Source organism: Drosophila mauritiana, chromosome X (assembly GCF_004382145.1).
Source record: "Drosophila mauritiana strain mau12 chromosome X, ASM438214v1, whole genome shotgun sequence".
NCBI classification, from domain to species: Eukaryota; Metazoa; Arthropoda; class Insecta; order Diptera; family Drosophilidae; genus Drosophila; species Drosophila mauritiana.
This window is the reverse complement of record NC_046672.1, coordinates 7,662,870-7,678,578: the sequence shown is the minus strand read 5'-3', so window position 1 is coordinate 7,678,578 and position 15,709 is coordinate 7,662,870. Positions and strand designations below refer to the sequence as shown.

The 15,709-nt window shown below is 48.4% G+C and overlaps 7 protein-coding genes across 10 annotated transcripts; 5 read left to right on the top strand and 2 right to left on the bottom strand.

Moving 5' to 3' along the window:
• Nucleotides 1-542: 542 nt before the first annotated feature.
• Nucleotides 543-3,291, bottom strand: LOC117147331 (general vesicular transport factor p115). The gene has a single exon (XM_033314185.1). The coding sequence runs from the start codon at nt 3,190-3,192 to the stop codon at nt 697-699; it is 2,496 nt and encodes an 831-aa protein (XP_033170076.1). The 5' UTR covers nt 3,193-3,291; the 3' UTR covers nt 543-696.
• Nucleotides 3,292-3,491: 200 nt separating this feature from the next.
• On the top strand, nt 3,492-4,026 carry LOC117147333. 3 transcript variants are annotated; one of them, XM_033314187.1, is made up of 2 exons: nt 3,492-3,572; nt 3,832-4,026. In XM_033314187.1, exon 2 carries the CDS (start codon nt 3,836-3,838, stop codon nt 3,998-4,000), a length of 165 nt encoding a protein of 54 aa, XP_033170078.1. In that variant the 5' UTR covers nt 3,492-3,572; nt 3,832-3,835; the 3' UTR covers nt 4,001-4,026. The 3 variants fall into 3 exon arrangements, with proteins under 3 accessions (XP_033170078.1, XP_033170079.1, XP_033170080.1); XM_033314188.1 differs by lacking the exon at nt 3,492-3,572 and adding an exon at nt 3,579-3,666; XM_033314189.1 differs by lacking the exon at nt 3,492-3,572 and adding an exon at nt 3,629-3,734.
• On the top strand, nt 3,996-4,271 carry LOC117147332 (NADH dehydrogenase [ubiquinone] 1 beta subcomplex subunit 1). The gene has a single exon (XM_033314186.1). It carries the CDS (start codon nt 4,022-4,024, stop codon nt 4,190-4,192), a length of 171 nt encoding a protein of 56 aa, XP_033170077.1. The 5' UTR covers nt 3,996-4,021; the 3' UTR covers nt 4,193-4,271.
• A 1,478-nt stretch (nt 4,272-5,749) lies between these two features.
• LOC117147695 (serine/threonine-protein kinase Nek2) lies at nt 5,750-8,311 on the top strand. Its single transcript, XM_033314682.1, has one exon. The coding sequence runs from the start codon at nt 5,861-5,863 to the stop codon at nt 8,081-8,083; it is 2,223 nt and encodes a 740-aa protein (XP_033170573.1). The 5' UTR covers nt 5,750-5,860; the 3' UTR covers nt 8,084-8,311.
• A 291-nt stretch (nt 8,312-8,602) lies between these two features.
• On the top strand, nt 8,603-10,120 carry LOC117147057 (acetyl-CoA acetyltransferase, mitochondrial). The gene has a single exon (XM_033313811.1). It carries the CDS (start codon nt 8,704-8,706, stop codon nt 9,934-9,936), a length of 1,233 nt encoding a protein of 410 aa, XP_033169702.1. The 5' UTR covers nt 8,603-8,703; the 3' UTR covers nt 9,937-10,120.
• A 352-nt stretch (nt 10,121-10,472) lies between these two features.
• LOC117147058 lies at nt 10,473-12,771 on the bottom strand. The gene is made up of 4 exons (XM_033313812.1): nt 12,446-12,771; nt 11,522-12,026; nt 11,277-11,465; nt 10,473-11,138 (listed from the first exon to the last, which is right to left on the bottom strand). Exons 1-4 carry the CDS (start codon nt 12,769-12,771, stop codon nt 10,473-10,475), a joined length of 1,686 nt encoding a protein of 561 aa, XP_033169703.1.
• An 86-nt stretch (nt 12,772-12,857) lies between these two features.
• Nucleotides 12,858-15,557, top strand: LOC117147055. Of its 2 annotated transcripts, XM_033313809.1 has the most exons (4): nt 12,858-13,043; nt 13,516-13,815; nt 13,869-14,391; nt 14,444-15,557. In XM_033313809.1, the coding sequence occupies exons 1-4, from the start codon at nt 12,970-12,972 to the stop codon at nt 15,413-15,415; spliced, it is 1,869 nt and encodes a 622-aa protein (XP_033169700.1). In that variant the 5' UTR covers nt 12,858-12,969; the 3' UTR covers nt 15,416-15,557. The 2 variants fall into 2 exon arrangements, with proteins under 2 accessions (XP_033169700.1, XP_033169701.1); XM_033313810.1 differs by having other exon boundaries at nt 12,858-13,815.
• Nucleotides 15,558-15,709: the final 152 nt, after the last annotated feature.

Here is a 15,709-nt window from a genome sequence, read left to right as displayed (position 1 = left end):
ATCGCGAGTCCAAGAGCTCCGTCTCCAGAGACTAGAAGTAAACACCGCAGACACGGAACCCACATTCTTCGTTTCGGCAGAAACTGAACGTTGACCACAACCAAAAGATCCATGAGAGGAGAAAAGAAACTTTGTACCCATTTTAAATAAATGCGAAAAATGGTATAGAATGTGTTGTGTTGTGTTCAATTATAGTGCGAGAATAAGCTTTAGGATATCTCATCTCCATGTATCGGTTGTAAATGTTATTTTATTTTATTATTTTTTTTTGCCAGATAAATAAAGTAAGGCCCTTTAATTTTCCGAGAAAGAAACTTCAAACTAAGTTAGCAAGGTCAAAAAACTGTTTAAAGGGTTTTCTTACAACATTACGATTAACCCAATAAGATTGTATAAACGCCAAACAAACACGATCTAGGAATTCCAACAGACAAAAAGTTGGGTACGAATCGGAAAGAGATAGAAACAGGAAATCGTGAGCGGATACATGTAGCTATCTCTGGCGATTTGCTGCAGTTCCCGCCAAAACAATAATGGATTCGTTTAAGTTCCGATCTAGTATATTCTGTACGTAAGTTAAATAAATATAAAACAAGTAGAATGTGTGTATATAAGATAGTTTAACGTTTTTAGGGCAGTCGAGCAATTTCCAGTTGTAATATGTACGTGGCTAGCAACTCATCCGCGTTACGATTTCTACCTGCTGGCGGTGCCACTTGGGATGGGACTTCCTTCCCCAGCCGCCGGCACGCTTGGAGCTACATTGGAAGTCGGAAGGGCTTCTTCGTATCGCGTTAGCTTGGCCTCCTGATCGGCCAGCAGTTCGAGCAAATCTTCTTGATCCTTTTGCATCGCCGCCAGGGAATCTTGCGCCGCATCTGCACGCTGTTTTTCGGCTGATAACTGCTGACGTAGTGTCTCCAGCTCCTTAGTTAGACGAATGTTCTCGGCAAAGTACATGTTTGCTTGGTAGCGAGCGGCATTTAGCTCCTCCTCGTTGGCCGGCGTGGTTTCGGCACCTTGGGCGGACTGTCCCTGACCGGTCGAGGCTCCCAACTGTGCCTTAAGCAGCGTGTTCTGGTCCAAGAGCTGTGCCTTGAGCGACTGCTCCTCACCGAGTTTCTCCTTCAGCTCGGCATTCTCCTGTTCCAGTTCCTTGAAGGATTGCTGCAGTGCTTGGATCTGGGCATCCATGCCGCGGATAATCCCCTTGTACTGGGAAACCAGTGCAGAAGCTTCCGAGCTCAACGTGAGTTCGGTCAGTTCTATACCATCTACATCAAATCCGCTGACCAGTTTGGCAATCAACGCCTCCAGTCCCTTGTACAGCTTGCAGTACTCGAAGTCGAGCAGTAGTTCCCCAGCGGATTTGGCACGGATCTGGGCCTGCTTGCATGCCCGACTATAGGCCTCATGTCGCGAAACTTCTGCTAGTTTGCTACAGAAGCTCTCCTGGCCAATTCGCTTGATGATCAGCTGACTGATGTCCTCGCGCTTCTGCCCCGGCAGCGAGTTGTCATTAAACTGGATGCACAGGCCCATTAGGAAGGCGCACATGCCCTGGACAAGGAACTCCCGTTCATCGTGCTCGTTGGAGCAAAGTTGAGCGGTCAGATAGGCCATGGTGCCCTGTGTTTCCAGCAAAGCCTTCACAGCACCAGGGCAATGGGCCAACCACAGGCTGAGTAGCATTAGCAGACCCACCTTGCTTTGCAAACGGTAGCGTTCCTGCTGCATGAGATTAGTGCACTGCTCGAGCAGCGTGATAGGCCTTTGACCACCAGGAGTGGCCAGCAGTACGCGCAGTAGTTCCTCCTTTAGGGCGACATTCTCTACGAGTGAGTGCATTAGGGCCACAGCGGAGAACCAGTTGGCAAGCGCATCTGTGGAGAAGAGTCCGGTGCAAAGGAGTTGTCCCGTCGAAAGGGCACTCACATCGGACGCACTGGAGGGCAGCAGGGTCTGTACCACCGCCCGCTGACCATCGGCATTGCGATAAAGAAAGCACTCGAAGCAGTAGAGTACGGCGCAGCGCAATGCCAGCAGTTGTTTCTCATTGATCATGGACATAAGAAGGACCACAATGGCAGGTCTCGGTGGACTGCTCGGAGCCATAACTCTTCCCAATTCATCCTGGTTGTCCCGATCGCCGCGCACCACTTCGGCCACTGCATTGATGGTTTCCGTGAGTATATCCGCCGGGACACCACTGCTCATCAGAATCTCGCAAAGAGCATGGAGCAGTCGAGACTTTTGCATGACTCGTTGGCAGGCGGCTACCACCTGCTGTTGATTACTGGGCGTGACCAGTGCCCGCACAACCTGCAGCAGGCAGTGGAAGTTTGAGACCTTTTGTGGCGACCAGTTAACCTCTTCCGCATCCTGTGAGAGCTCAAACATTGGCGCCAATCGCTGGATATAGCTGCCTTCCTTGAAGAACTGCTGATTACTGGAGTTGTTCTTGAGGAGATTCAATAGCAGAATCAGGCAGTCCTCCACCACAATTCCGCCATCCGAACAGCCCTCCTCGCGGACAATTTCAAAAAGGCGGTCAAAGGCATTCTCAAAGGCCACAATCTTCTGGATGTTTGAGTTGCCCTTGGTCAGTTCGATAAGAAGCAGAAGGACATCGTTGCGAATCACTTCGCGGCTGTCCGTCAGCAGGTCCATCAGCTTGGAAACGCCCATCGGACTGACCAGAATCAGATCCTGCAGTTCCCGCGTCTTGTTCGAGATTAGGGACGTAATCAGTTGGATGGCGGCACGACGCACTCGAAAATCGTACTCGTCCAGATAGCCCATTACCAGGGTTACATGCTCCGGCGTCTTGATGAACATCTCCGTGAACTGCTCGCCGACATTCACCGAAACGGTGGGATTGTCAGCCTCCTCGTCGAACTCCTCGCTGGTGACCACGTTGCACAGTGTGTCCAGCGCATAGCTGATGATCTCTGCATCCTGTCCGTCGTTCTGGAGCACCTGGACCAGCGGAGGCATGCCCTGTGCGCCCACCTCGATGCGGTACTTGCGGGACAGGGCCTTTAGCGCTCGGCAGGCATCCCGTCGATCCTCCAGGAGCGTTGAGGAGTAAACACGGTCCACCAGCTTCTCCACCGTCTCGGCGGCACTCGGTTGCTGACCCGGCTCCGTGCTGCCCAGCACCGTTTTGATGCCACTCTTCAGGAACTCCATGCGAGTGTGTGTTTACGGTCTATTCTGGGTTTTTTTGCATCCAACAAGACACGTCAATTCATGAAAACAATTCACGGGCGGCTTAGCGATGGCTAAAGTCCGATAGGCACCCACTTATCGATAAACGGCTTGTCTTTAAATATATTAAATATATTTTTAGAATCACAATTTACCACATTTGATCATGTTTGTATAATTACCTATATTAACACTTTTAAGATAATTTACAACTTTTTGTTGCTTGAATTACATAAAATATTGCTACTTTCAGCTGACGTCCGCACTTAAACTGAGTGGCATCCCTGTCGACGATAGTCTTACTGTCAAAATTTTATTAAACTAAAAACGACTCGACAGCCCTGGTGCTATCGATGCTATAAGTAAGTTGAAAACAAAACTAATTTAGCAAAATTGTGTTTAAAACTGAGCGAGAGGATCCAAAAAATACAATTTGAGGCGTTCCGCACACACGGCGTAAGAAGTTCGCAAAAATATTAGCACAGCTATCACGACGCTGGGGAGAAATCACTCGTTTTTATTACGTAATGCGGCAAAATATCAACCCATAACATAACAATCCCCACATCAATTTGTGTAAATCATATGTAAATCTCGCCATCTCCTGTGCTTGTCTTGCAGACCTATGGGCAGTGGGATTGTGGTTCAATTGGCTCGAAAGTACGGCGCAGTGATATTCTTTCCCACTGTTGCAGTCGGATCGATTTACGCAGATTGGTCGCACACCCGCCAGTGGAAACGCCAGCAGCTCCAGTTGGCACACCGAGCCCAGCTGAAGGATCAGCGCTAAGAGGATACACAAATATACACCATGGTCTTGGGACTGGATAAGCGAGCTCTGTGGGGCGCGCTGCCCCTGCTGGGATTTGCCATTGGACACTTCCTGGACAAGAAGGAGACGGAGCGTATGACCATGTTCCGGGACAAGAGTGCCCTATACGGCCGTCCCGGCGGCAGCGAGGGTAAGGCGCCATCCTGGTAGGCCTACCCAACATCGCCCACATACATTATTTTTTTCCCCCAACTCACTGTTAATCAATAAACCGGAGAAATGTGAAATACGCCTGTCGTCTAATTTACCTGCATGGCCAGGAGGACGAGATTTGCGGTCGGGAACGTGATTTATTTGTGAAGGATTGCGTGGCATTGTTTGTTTTACCCAGGAAAACCATAAAAACCTCAACACACGTCTAACGATAAGCCGAAAACCAACGAAAATCCAAGGAGATAACTCGTTTTTCGAGGGATTTTACCTGGGCATCGCTGCACGATATGCGAGTTCTTCTTAGTTCGGATCAGGGGCGTAGGCAGGATATTTTAAAGAAGTATTGGTGTATTCTACCAAAACTCGTATTATATATTGTAGAACTTCTTGAGCAGTAGAACTTCTTGTCACATAAATCACACGAATAGTGGTAACCGAGAGCACTATTTTAAATGAGTTTCATTAAATGACATATAATGATCTAATACATGTGAATCGAGATTTTTAAGAATTAATAGAATAACTATAACAAATTTCTTTTGTTTTAACCAAAAGATAATTCTGAAAACTATTTTTGAGCATGAGCCTCTCAAAAATTATCATTCCCACGCCCATGCCTAAATGTATGTAACTGCTTCCAGCAGAAACCGTTAGAGAGACTCCCCGAATGGAGAATCGCTCACTTCAAATATGAAATATGAAATCCGATAAGGACATTTCCACTTTAACAAACAAGGCAGCAAATTGAAATGCCAATGCAACAAAACTAATTTATTTTTATGGCTCAGGGCTAGGGGTTTGAACTCGGTTTTGGATTCCGGTTCAAGATCGGATTTGGGCTCGAGTTCCAAAATTGAGCGTGATGAATCGCTGGTATTGTGTTCTTGGGCGTGCTGCCCCTCTCTAGGCCTTTGTTTGCAATGGTCAGCAGTTTGTACACAGGCGCAGTGGGATCAAATGGAGCGTATTTTCCAGATTTTCGCCTTACAAGTGCTTTCTCTCTCTCACAGCGGGGGAGAGCGTGAGCGAGAGGGTGAGATGTCAGAGATTTGCAAGTGGATACCGCTGAGCTGTGGTTGCGAGCGAGAGGGTATTAACACGATCTTTGTTCCTGGAAGGAAACGAGAGATGCAGACGTGCAACAATAACAGAACAGTGCTGGTGGCTCTCGGCGGGAAAATAGCCAAATTGGCCATTAGCATGCAGGTGCGAAAGGGTTTTTATATGAAGGTCAGGTTGAAATGACTTGAATGACTGCTATAAATTTTAATCGGTAGTTGTCTTGTAAATTGGGTTTTAAATAGTTTTGTATTTTAATCCACATTACAATTTTTTTTAATTTGATAATGAAATAGCTATTTGTTAATTATATTATTGGATTGGGTATATACAAAATGTATTTTGTAAAAAAATACAAATGTAGCTTGTTTTTAGAATATTCATTTTTTCCCGCCGTATTTAGCGGGGTGGCGGCACTACTTGAACCTCTCCCTCGCGCACTCTTTGTTGCTCTCTCTCCCGTTCTTGCAGGTAGCCATGATAATTCCAGAAATCCTGCATCCCAAAAACCAGTCTCAAATCGTGTTTGGGTTTTGTAGCAAGCGGATCATTTGCAATCGGCGGCGGAATACCCAAAATAAGAGTGAAAGAAAGACTTAAGGCAACATGAGCGGAGAGGAATCTGCCGGCATGGACTTTTCGCAAAAGACCCTGCAGGATTACGAGGTTTTGGCCGTGATGGGGAATGGATCCTTCGGCACCTGCTACAAGGTGCGCGACAAGAGCACCGGTGAATTGTTCGCCTGGAAGGGAATGAACTACGATGAACTGGACGAGGCCAAGTGCGATGCTTTGGTTTCCGAGATCAGTGTTCTGCGGCAGCTCCAGCATCCTAACATTGTGCAGTACTACCATCATCTGGTGAATCGAGAGGCCAAGTCGGTGTACATTGTTATGGAGTGCTGTGCCGGCGGCGATCTCGCCCAGATTATACAGCGAGCGAGATCCCAGAGGCAGCGGTTTGAGGAGCCCTACATATGGCGGGTGCTCTTCCAACTTTGCCGGGCGCTTCAGGTGTGCCACAACAAAATCCCCAACGGAACCATCTTGCATCGCGATATCAAGCCAGCGAATATTTTCCTGGATGCGGCCGGAAATGCTAAACTGGGAGATTTCGGTTTGGCCAGGATGCTGCGACGAGATCAGAGCTTTGCCGCATCCTTTGTGGGCACTCCGCACTACATGAGTCCTGAGTTGGTGAAGGGCAGGAAATACGATCGGAAGAGCGATGTCTGGGCCGTTGGTTGTTTGGTCTACGAGATGTGTGCCCTAAGACCGCCGTTTCGCGGTAGAGCCTTTGACCAGTTGTCCGAGAAGATCGCCCAGGGTGAGTTCAGTCGGATTCCGGCGATCTATAGTACTGATCTCCAGGAGATCATCGCCTTCATGCTGGCAGTAGATCATGAACAGCGTCCTGGCATCGAGGTTATCATTCGGCATCCTCTGGTGGTGCGTAATATAAGCGAGTTGGATGGCAAGTTCCCAAGTCTAGTTGATTCTGGAGACGATTTTTACACACTGCCATCTGGTGCCAGGCTTTTCGAGGACGAAGAGGATGATGGAGTTCATCCAGAGCTTTCGAGCACCATGTTTACGGAACAGTACAGCTTCAATGAAGGCTATGGGCAAAGGAGACTCAGCGTCACTGGTGTGTTTACTCCAGATTTGCGAAGTGAACTCTTCTACTCCGCCAAGCGCAAAATCTTTCCTGCCAAAAAACTACAGCTGTCGGATCCCTCTCTTTATGAAAGTATAAGGAGAGAGGAGCGAGCGGAGGAGAGGCAGGTGGAACTGGCGGAAGAGCGGCGCCGAAAGAAGGATCAGGAGCAGCAGAAAAGGGATCAGGAATGCCTTAAACAGGAGCTTCTAAAGGAGGCCGCTGGCAGTCCTCGTGCTCTTACTCAAAACATATTCGATGAAGTACTAAAGACCCGTCTCCACGCTATTCGTGCCCAAGAATCCCTGCTGCAGCAGAAGCTCGAAGAGCTGCAGACCCGGGAGCAGGAATTACAGCTGGCCGAACAGCGCGTGCAATCGCTGGAGCGGCAGATGCAAGAAAAACTTATTCAGCAGGAGAAACACACTTGCAGTTGCAGACAGCCGATAGCTCCGCCCATTCCTCCTAGGAAGCCAGCGAAATCGCACCATGATGACACCTACTGCACTATCGAACTCAACGAGACGTCGCCCACGGTGGCTAAACTCAATTTAGCCACACTTCCGGCACCAAAATCGCTAAATACTCTGCGCAAGGTTACCTTCAAGTCGCCCCATAAGTTTGTCACCTATGGTATCGAGAATATGCCCCCACCGGCGGTTAATCCGGCAGTGAATCCTCCGCCCACTGGCGTTCCCATGCAAATAAGCGTATCCAGCAATGATTCCGGTGATAGCCAGGCCTCCTCCACCCGCAGGAAATCCATACTCTCGCTTTTCGGGTTGAGTCGCGGATCCAAGGCGGCATCCAAATCCTTGCCAGCGGTCAACCAGGCAGCCCAAGCAGCTGCAACTCGCGTGCAGCGACCTCCTTTGGCCGTCAAGCCACCGATCACGCAGGAACAGCCGGCAGAAGTTCCACCAGTGGCCAATCTCTGGACAAAGGAGCAGAAGAAACAAGCCTTCGAGCTGCTGGCGGCCATGAATGCCGCGGAGAGGGAGGCAAGCGGAGGTGGTGTCGTTGGCTGTGGATCCGGAGGAGCACGTCGCCAGCATCTGCGGCAATCGGTGAGGGAACGGAATTCCACGCTCCAGCGGAACCGCATGCGCAGGTCTTTGGTGGTGGCCAGTGGCCATCAGAAACTAACAACGCGCGACCAGATGGTGATCTGATCATATTGATGCGGAGAGATGTGCAGTCCAGGAGCCATGGCAACCATGGAGACTATGAGCGTTGTGATGTGGAATAAGTTCCGAAATATTTACATTTTTTTTTATGCAAAAATTTTTTTTAATGCCATATTCTAAACCCGTATTATTAACATTAAGATTCCAGTTTTTTCAGCTGCCATTCATTGTGCAATTTGCATTAGTCTTAAAATAAATTTACATTGATAACATAAGATCCATTTGTGTTTAAAAATTAGAATTTTGTGTTTTTATTTAATGTTGTTCGCTTGTAACCGTTAAATTCAATTGACGCATTTTCAGTGCTGGGTATTGTAAAAAAGTATATATGAATTGCATTTTGTCAGCGTAGTTTTCAAGCAATATACTTAAAACAGCAAACATTAAAAATTACATTTAAAGAATGCTAAATAATAAAAAATTACCAGTCGCCTTTATCATATTTAACAGTTGCCAACACTCTTACCGCGCCAGCTGTTGCCTATCGATAGACCGATTACCGGTTTGTTACGTAAGCAACAGGTCTGGCGTGATTTCTGATTGGATTCTTGCCATTTACCGGTGTGATTGTTGTGCTAGTTAATACAAATTAATTAAATTCCAAGATGTCCGCCCGACTTCTGCAGGCCACGCGTCGCTGGTGCGCCCAGCGCAACTACAGTTCCAAAATCGCCGAAGTTGTGGTGGTTTCAGCAGCCCGCACACCAATTGGCAGCTTCCAGAGCCAATTGGCCCCACTGACGGCCACCCAATTGGGAGCCCGTGCCATCGAGGCGGCCATCGAAAAGGCCGGAATTGCGAAGACCGATGTCCAGGAGGTGATCATGGGCAATGTGGTATCTGCGGGTCTGGGACAGGCCCCCGCCCGTCAGGCGGCCATCTTCGCCGGACTGCCCACCAATGTGTGCTGCACCACGGTGAACAAAGTGTGCTCGTCGGGCATGAAGTCCGTGATGCTGGGCGCCCAATCCCTAATGCTCGGCTATGCTGATGTGGTCGTTGCCGGCGGCATGGAGTCCATGTCGAATGTGCCATACTACCTGAAGAGGGGAGCCACGCCCTATGGCGGCGTAAATCTCACCGACGGAATTGTTTTCGATGGACTCTGGGATGTGTACAACAAGTTCCACATGGGCAACTGTGCCGAAAATACGGCCAAAAAACTGGAGATCACGCGTCAGCAGCAGGATGACTTCGCCATTGAGTCATACAAGAGATCCGCGGCCGCGTGGGCCAACAAGGTGTTCCAAGACGAGATTGCCCCGGTGAAGATTCAGCAGAAGAGGAAGCCGGAGATTGTCATCTCAGAGGATGAGGAGTACAAGCGGGTGAATTTCGACAAGTTTGGACAGTTGGCCACTGTTTTCCAAAGGGAAAATGGCACTGTGACAGCCGGAAATGCCTCCACCTTGAATGATGGCGGTGCCGCCGTGGTTTTGATGAGTGCCGAGGCAGCGCAGAAGGCGGGAATTAAGCCACTGGCCAGGATTGTGGCCTTCCAGGATGCGGAGACCGATCCCATTGACTTCCCTATTGCCCCAGCTCTGGCCATTCCCAAATTACTGAAGCGTGCCGGCGTTCGCAAGGAAGATGTGGCCATGTGGGAGGTCAATGAGGCCTTCTCCCTGGTCGTTTTGGCCAATATCAAGAAACTGGATGTGGATCCAGCCAAGGTGAACGTTCACGGAGGTGCCGTGTCCATTGGCCATCCAATCGGCATGTCCGGAGCCCGTCTGGTGGCACATCTTTCGCACAGCCTGAAGAAGGGCGAGCTGGGATGCGCTTCCATTTGCAATGGTGGCGGTGGAGCCTCCTCCATTCTCATCGAGAAGCTGTAAGGTCACCTGGTGGACCTGCTCTCAACCAGAAATGCATTTACTACTGATCCATCGAAATCATTGTGGAAAGCTCTATGTTTTTTTAAATTGTTAAGTGTCTTGATTGCGCGTGACCGCATTTAACGAACTATTGTGATTTGCATAATAAAATTATGAAACAGTGAATAATTTTATGTATATCAAATCAGTGTTCTTCCATCACGGTACTAGGGTTCAAAGTCCAAACATCTTATATTTGTTCTGTGAAAAAAAGTGATTTAAGTGCTGAAAAGGTTCTTTATTATTGAATTTCTTTTAGTATCTGGATAAAAAAGGATATCTATGCCTATAAATTCACCATTTAATATATACCTAAAAGAGATCTAAGGAACTAAAAAAGCTAGAATGTTAAGATTCAGCATACAGATTATAGAGACATAAACACAGCGCAAGTTTGTTGGCCCATGTTGCCACGCCCTCTCTAACGCCCAGCAATAGCATTAGCATTTTCTCTTGTTTTCATAATTTATTTAGTAATATTAAGTAAAATATTTTGTTCAGACCCCTGCTCGTCTGGAGGCCAGGAGTTCGCATATGAAGACGACCAGCGACAGGAGATAGAGTCCTGCGGTCAGGATGTAGACCGCCCAAAGATCCGGCTGTCGGATGCGCTTCTCCCGGTACAGGAACCGACTGCGGAAGTACCGCTCGCTAGCCATTTGGCCCGCCCAGTGGTGCAGCAGGCCCACGGATCGAATGGACATGACGAGGTGGTCCAGGTGGCTGGCCAGATGCGAGTGCTTCTGCAGGTAAATGGCCAGCTGCTGCTCCAAAACGTCTTGCGGTATGATGTGGTACGCTCCAGCCCGATGGCCCCGTTGGGTGAGATGGAGAAGTGCATCCTGGGAAATCAGGCCAAAGAAAAGTGGATGTGAGCCGGCTCCTTCTCGCAGCGTACACCGATCTAACGTGCGGAGCACCTCCTCCTCCCGTTCGGAGGAAACTATCACGGATTTGAGACCCAGCAGATCCTGCAGACTGGGCACCTCCCTCAGATCTTGCAACATGGTTCGACCCATTACGGCCGCATAGTCGGCATGGGTCAGATCCTGCAGGCTTCCTGGCAATCGCTGGTGCAGATGGTATCGCAGGATGAAGAACAGCAGAGCCGAGTACATGGACCTAACGATCAGGCCAAAAATCAGCCAGCTGGCGAAGAGCAACTGCAGCGACGGACGCTCGGGGGGATCGATGGGCAAGCCAAGGGAGGCGGCATAGACCGCCAGAACAAGAGCCAACCGATCCCCAGCGCCGCGTCAATGGAGCAGTGCTAGGCAGGATATACTCAAAAAACTAAACACCAGGCAGATCCAAGTGAGTGCCTGAAACGGAAACGACCAAATCTCCAGGCTGGTCAGGTTGTGGGCATTCAAAAGGAGGCATCCCACCACCCGGTTCGAGTAATGCGGAAACACGGGGGTCAGATTCGTTGCATACTGGATGCGCTTCCTCACATAACCAATCGCCAGGTGGGCTATACGCTCCTGGACCTGTTAAATATTATTAGTATTAACGTTATATGAAATTCTCAAATGATCGATCCTACCAGCTTCTGTAGCAACTGTTTCTCCGTCCATGTTGTGCGATTCTTCAGTTGATCCTGTAAGCCCGAAAACTGTATGCTAAAGTTCATCCTGCGCGACAATTCCTGCAGCAGACGCCCCTCCAAGCCGCGAAGCTCCCGCTGCCCCTCATCTAGGTCTAAAAAGGGCGACACTTTCCTGGCCAAAACAACCAAAGGGCACCCGTTGAGGTTATGCAACTTGGAGGGAAAGTAGTCGCGATGCTGCCACGATTCGCCCAGAAACGTATTGATCTTGGTGGGCTGGGAATCGTTGCATTGGCCAGGCGCGTAGGGGAAATACGTGTGGAGCAGCACCTGGCCACCGGAACTCTGCGTCATCACATTGCAGTTGATCAGCTGGTGGCGCCAGCAGTACGCGAACACACCCTGCATATCGTGCGGAATCAGTGCATCCCGCTGCTGCAGGAAGATGAAGTAGTACTCGCTGGTATCCGACTGCGCCGTATACGTGTGGATCTCGATGTCGCTGGAATTTGCATATAATTTTATAACAATTGCATTTGGTTATCTAATTTTTTGCTAAAAATATCAGTTTTTTGGCCAAAACAAACACAATATTGGTCCAAATGTGGAATGTTATAGCTCGTTGAATTTGTAACAAAATTCCCAATCGCATAGTGTCCCAAATTGTGAAAGCCAATTTTTACCCATTTTTCAAAAATTTTACCCCTAAAAAAAAAACAGAAAAAAATTTCCAAAAAATTAATCTTTGTGAATTATTCCAAAACTTAAACAGATCGTTAGCTGGGCTTTTCAGATTCACAAAACAGTCGGTAATTTCGGTAATGTGGCTTATTTTGACCATGTTACGACTGAAAATCTATCAAAATCTACATTTAGGTGGTTAACCCTCTAAAGAAGTTGCTAATCACGTCAATATCTTACAGCAGCGCATCCAGCGAGTCCACCAGCAGTAAATTGTGTGTCCTTGGTCCTGCGATCCGCCGCGGACGACCGAGCTCGACCAGGACCAGCTGGACGATCATCGTGTCCACGCTCTCGTAGAGCAGCTGCATTATGTTGCGGTAGAAGTTCATGGGACTGGGTCGCCGACAAGAGAGGACCACAATAAAGGCTGGAGCGATCCGCTGATAGAAGTCCTCTATGAAGACACGAAGGGCCTGGGCCACGTGATGATTTATGGACGCCGCTTGCGTCTGGGCGCCGATGTACTTCATCGACTCGAAATTCAGCAGGCTGGTCACGTTCATGTCCGTCTATCGAAATCCGGGAAGAATACTGCCGGAATTGACCAGTACCCGCGGTGAATTCCATTTCTATCCGGTCACTATTTGCATCTCATTAGTTGCCAAGTCAAACAAGACTATTGTGGGACACGCACCAAGTTGGACAATTAGCCGGGTATTTTGTCCCTCAGCTGGTGGTCAATCGTAAATGTCTAAATTTATATGGCCCATAAAGGTGGTGGTTATGACTCGACCCTAACTGATGTCCATAATCGTATATGTTTATGGGTCGGCAGGTATGCTCCGTTTACAAGGTGGTGGGCATTGCTTCATTGATTGATGTAATCTGTAAACTCGAAATTCTTTCCTTGGCTAACGCTCTTAATTATATAACTTACACTGAACTTATTATATTTTCACATGTCTTTAAATTTGATATATAAATTAATTCAGTTATACATGAAAAAAAAAATGCTCAAGTGAAATACCTAATTGCTAGCAAGGAAAATAATTTAAATGATTAAAAAAAATCGTCGCATTTGATTGTTTTAATATCCTTCCGCATCTTTAACTTTCCATTTATTTGCTTTTAATTAGTACAATCTCGATAAAGATCAGTCCATGAATTAACGTTGATACAAATGGCCGAGTCCAGGTCCGAATTGCAATCCTGTGCTTGTAGTCGAGCATAAAAGTTGGCGCCATGAACACCAGCTTCGATTCCAATGCGGGTTTAAGCTTAAGTACCAGTTATTCGATCTATCGCAGTTACCTGGAGAACTCGAGGATCGATATGCAGGGGGAGGACGCCAATTTGTATGTGGCCCGGGCACTACGGCTGGTCATCGAGAATGTGCTGGCCCAGCTGAGCACCACGCTGGTGGTGACCATTTCCACGCGCCACCTGGGCACCGCCCACTGGTTTGAGTATATGATGAACAACCTGATGGATTCGTGGCGAATGGTTGCGGTGCAGCTGCTGCGCATTCGTCCGGATCTGGTGGTCAATCCGGTACCGGGAAGGAAACGCGTCAGCCTGTTGATGGTGGACTCCTATCAGGGATTGTTGTAAGTCAACTAAGTAAACTATAATCTTCGCCAATCTCAATCTTCCTCTTTAGGGACACCAACATCACGGCCAGCAATGCGGACTTTGATGATCCGGACTACTACTTCATCTTCTTGCAGGCGCGAGACCATCTCATTCCCAAGCAGCTTCAACTGATCCTGGATCACTGCTTGGCTCACTTTTGGCTGCACTGCAACGTGATGATCCAGACCGCCCAGGTGGAGGTGTTGGTCTATACCTATTATCCCTACACAGCGGACGCCTGCCAGAAGGCTCATCCCATTCCAGTGAATACTTTTGATGGTCGCAAATGGAAAGCGTCCCAGATGTTTCCCGATAAACTCAGCCAGATGCACGGCTGTCCACTGACTGTGCTCACCTGGCATCAGCCGCCCTTCGTGGAGTTGGTCTGGGATCCGAAGCTCAATCGCAGCCGTGTCAGTGGCTTCGAGATCCAGCTGGTGAAGCACCTGGCTCGTCGGATGAACTTCAGCCTGGAGTTGGTCAATATAGCGCTGCTGCGTCCAAACGCTTATCTCCTGGCGGAAGGCTCCAGCGAGGGACCCATAGAAAAGGTGAGTAATCATTATTTTTAAGCTTCGGATATTCAAACCTATTTCATTCCAGCTCCTGCAGCGCAATGTCAACATCAGCATGGGTTACTTCCGCAGGACGGCGCGCCGTAATCAACTGCTCACCACCCCCATGTCGTACTATTCGGCCAATCTAGTGGCCGTCCTCCAGTTGGAGCGCTATCGTATCGGTTCGCTTGCGCTGTTGGTATTTCCCTTCGAGCTCTCCGTTTGGATGCTCCTGCTCCTGGCATTGCTGATTCACATGGGCATCCATCTGCGATCTACAAGGAGGGGAAATCAAGAAGATGATGGCGGGGGATTGCAGGTGGTGGCCCTGCTTTTGGGCGCCGCCTTGGCCCGACTGCCGCGCCCCTGGAGGCATCGCTTCATTGCCGCCCACTGGCTGTGGGCCAGTATACCCCTGAGGATATCCTATCAGTCCCTGCTCTTTCACTTGATCCGCCTGCAACTGTACAGTACTCCATCGTTTTCCCTGGATCAACTGCTGGCGGAGGGATTCCAGGGTATTTGCAATTCGAATACCCAACGATTGCTGCTTGAGATGCCACAGGTGGCCCGCGATCCGGATAGTATTCAATCCCTGGACACACCTTTCGATTGGGATGTTTTAAATGTACTGACGCGGAATAGAAACCGAAAAATATTCGCCGTTGCCAATCAGGATGTCACCCTATCCTTTCTACACTCCTCCGCACATCCCAATGCGTTTCACGTGGTCAAGCAGCCCGTGAATGTGGAATACGTTGGAATGTATATGCCCAAACACTCGTTTCTATACGAGAAGATGGACGATAACATTCGGCGGCTGGATTCCAGCGGATTTATCCACGCCTGGCGACGCGCATCCTTTGCATCCGTCCATCGAAGGGACCAGGTGCACATGACCAGCCGGCGGTACATTAACCACGCCAAGCTCTCCGGGATCTACATGGTCATGGCTGGTCTGTATCTTCTAGCTGGCCTCGTGTTCGCCGGAGAGCTATTATTTCGGCAGAGGAACTAGAAGCTCGGAAAAATCTATTTATTGAAATAAGATATTTAGTTAGTATTTAGTTTGTGTTAGCATATAACAAACATATTAACGGATTTGAATTAAGATATTTAATATTTTAAAATATAAGAATATTTTAACTATTCTACGTGAATAGTTTTGTTTTCAGTGGTTTTGACCCAATTTTTCTGTGTAAGAGAAACAACTATTAATCATGAAACTTTTCCGGGCAATTAGTTTGAAAGTTACACAAAACTTCTAAGGTGATTCGGAGGCATTACCCTGGTCACGATATGGATATCCTTC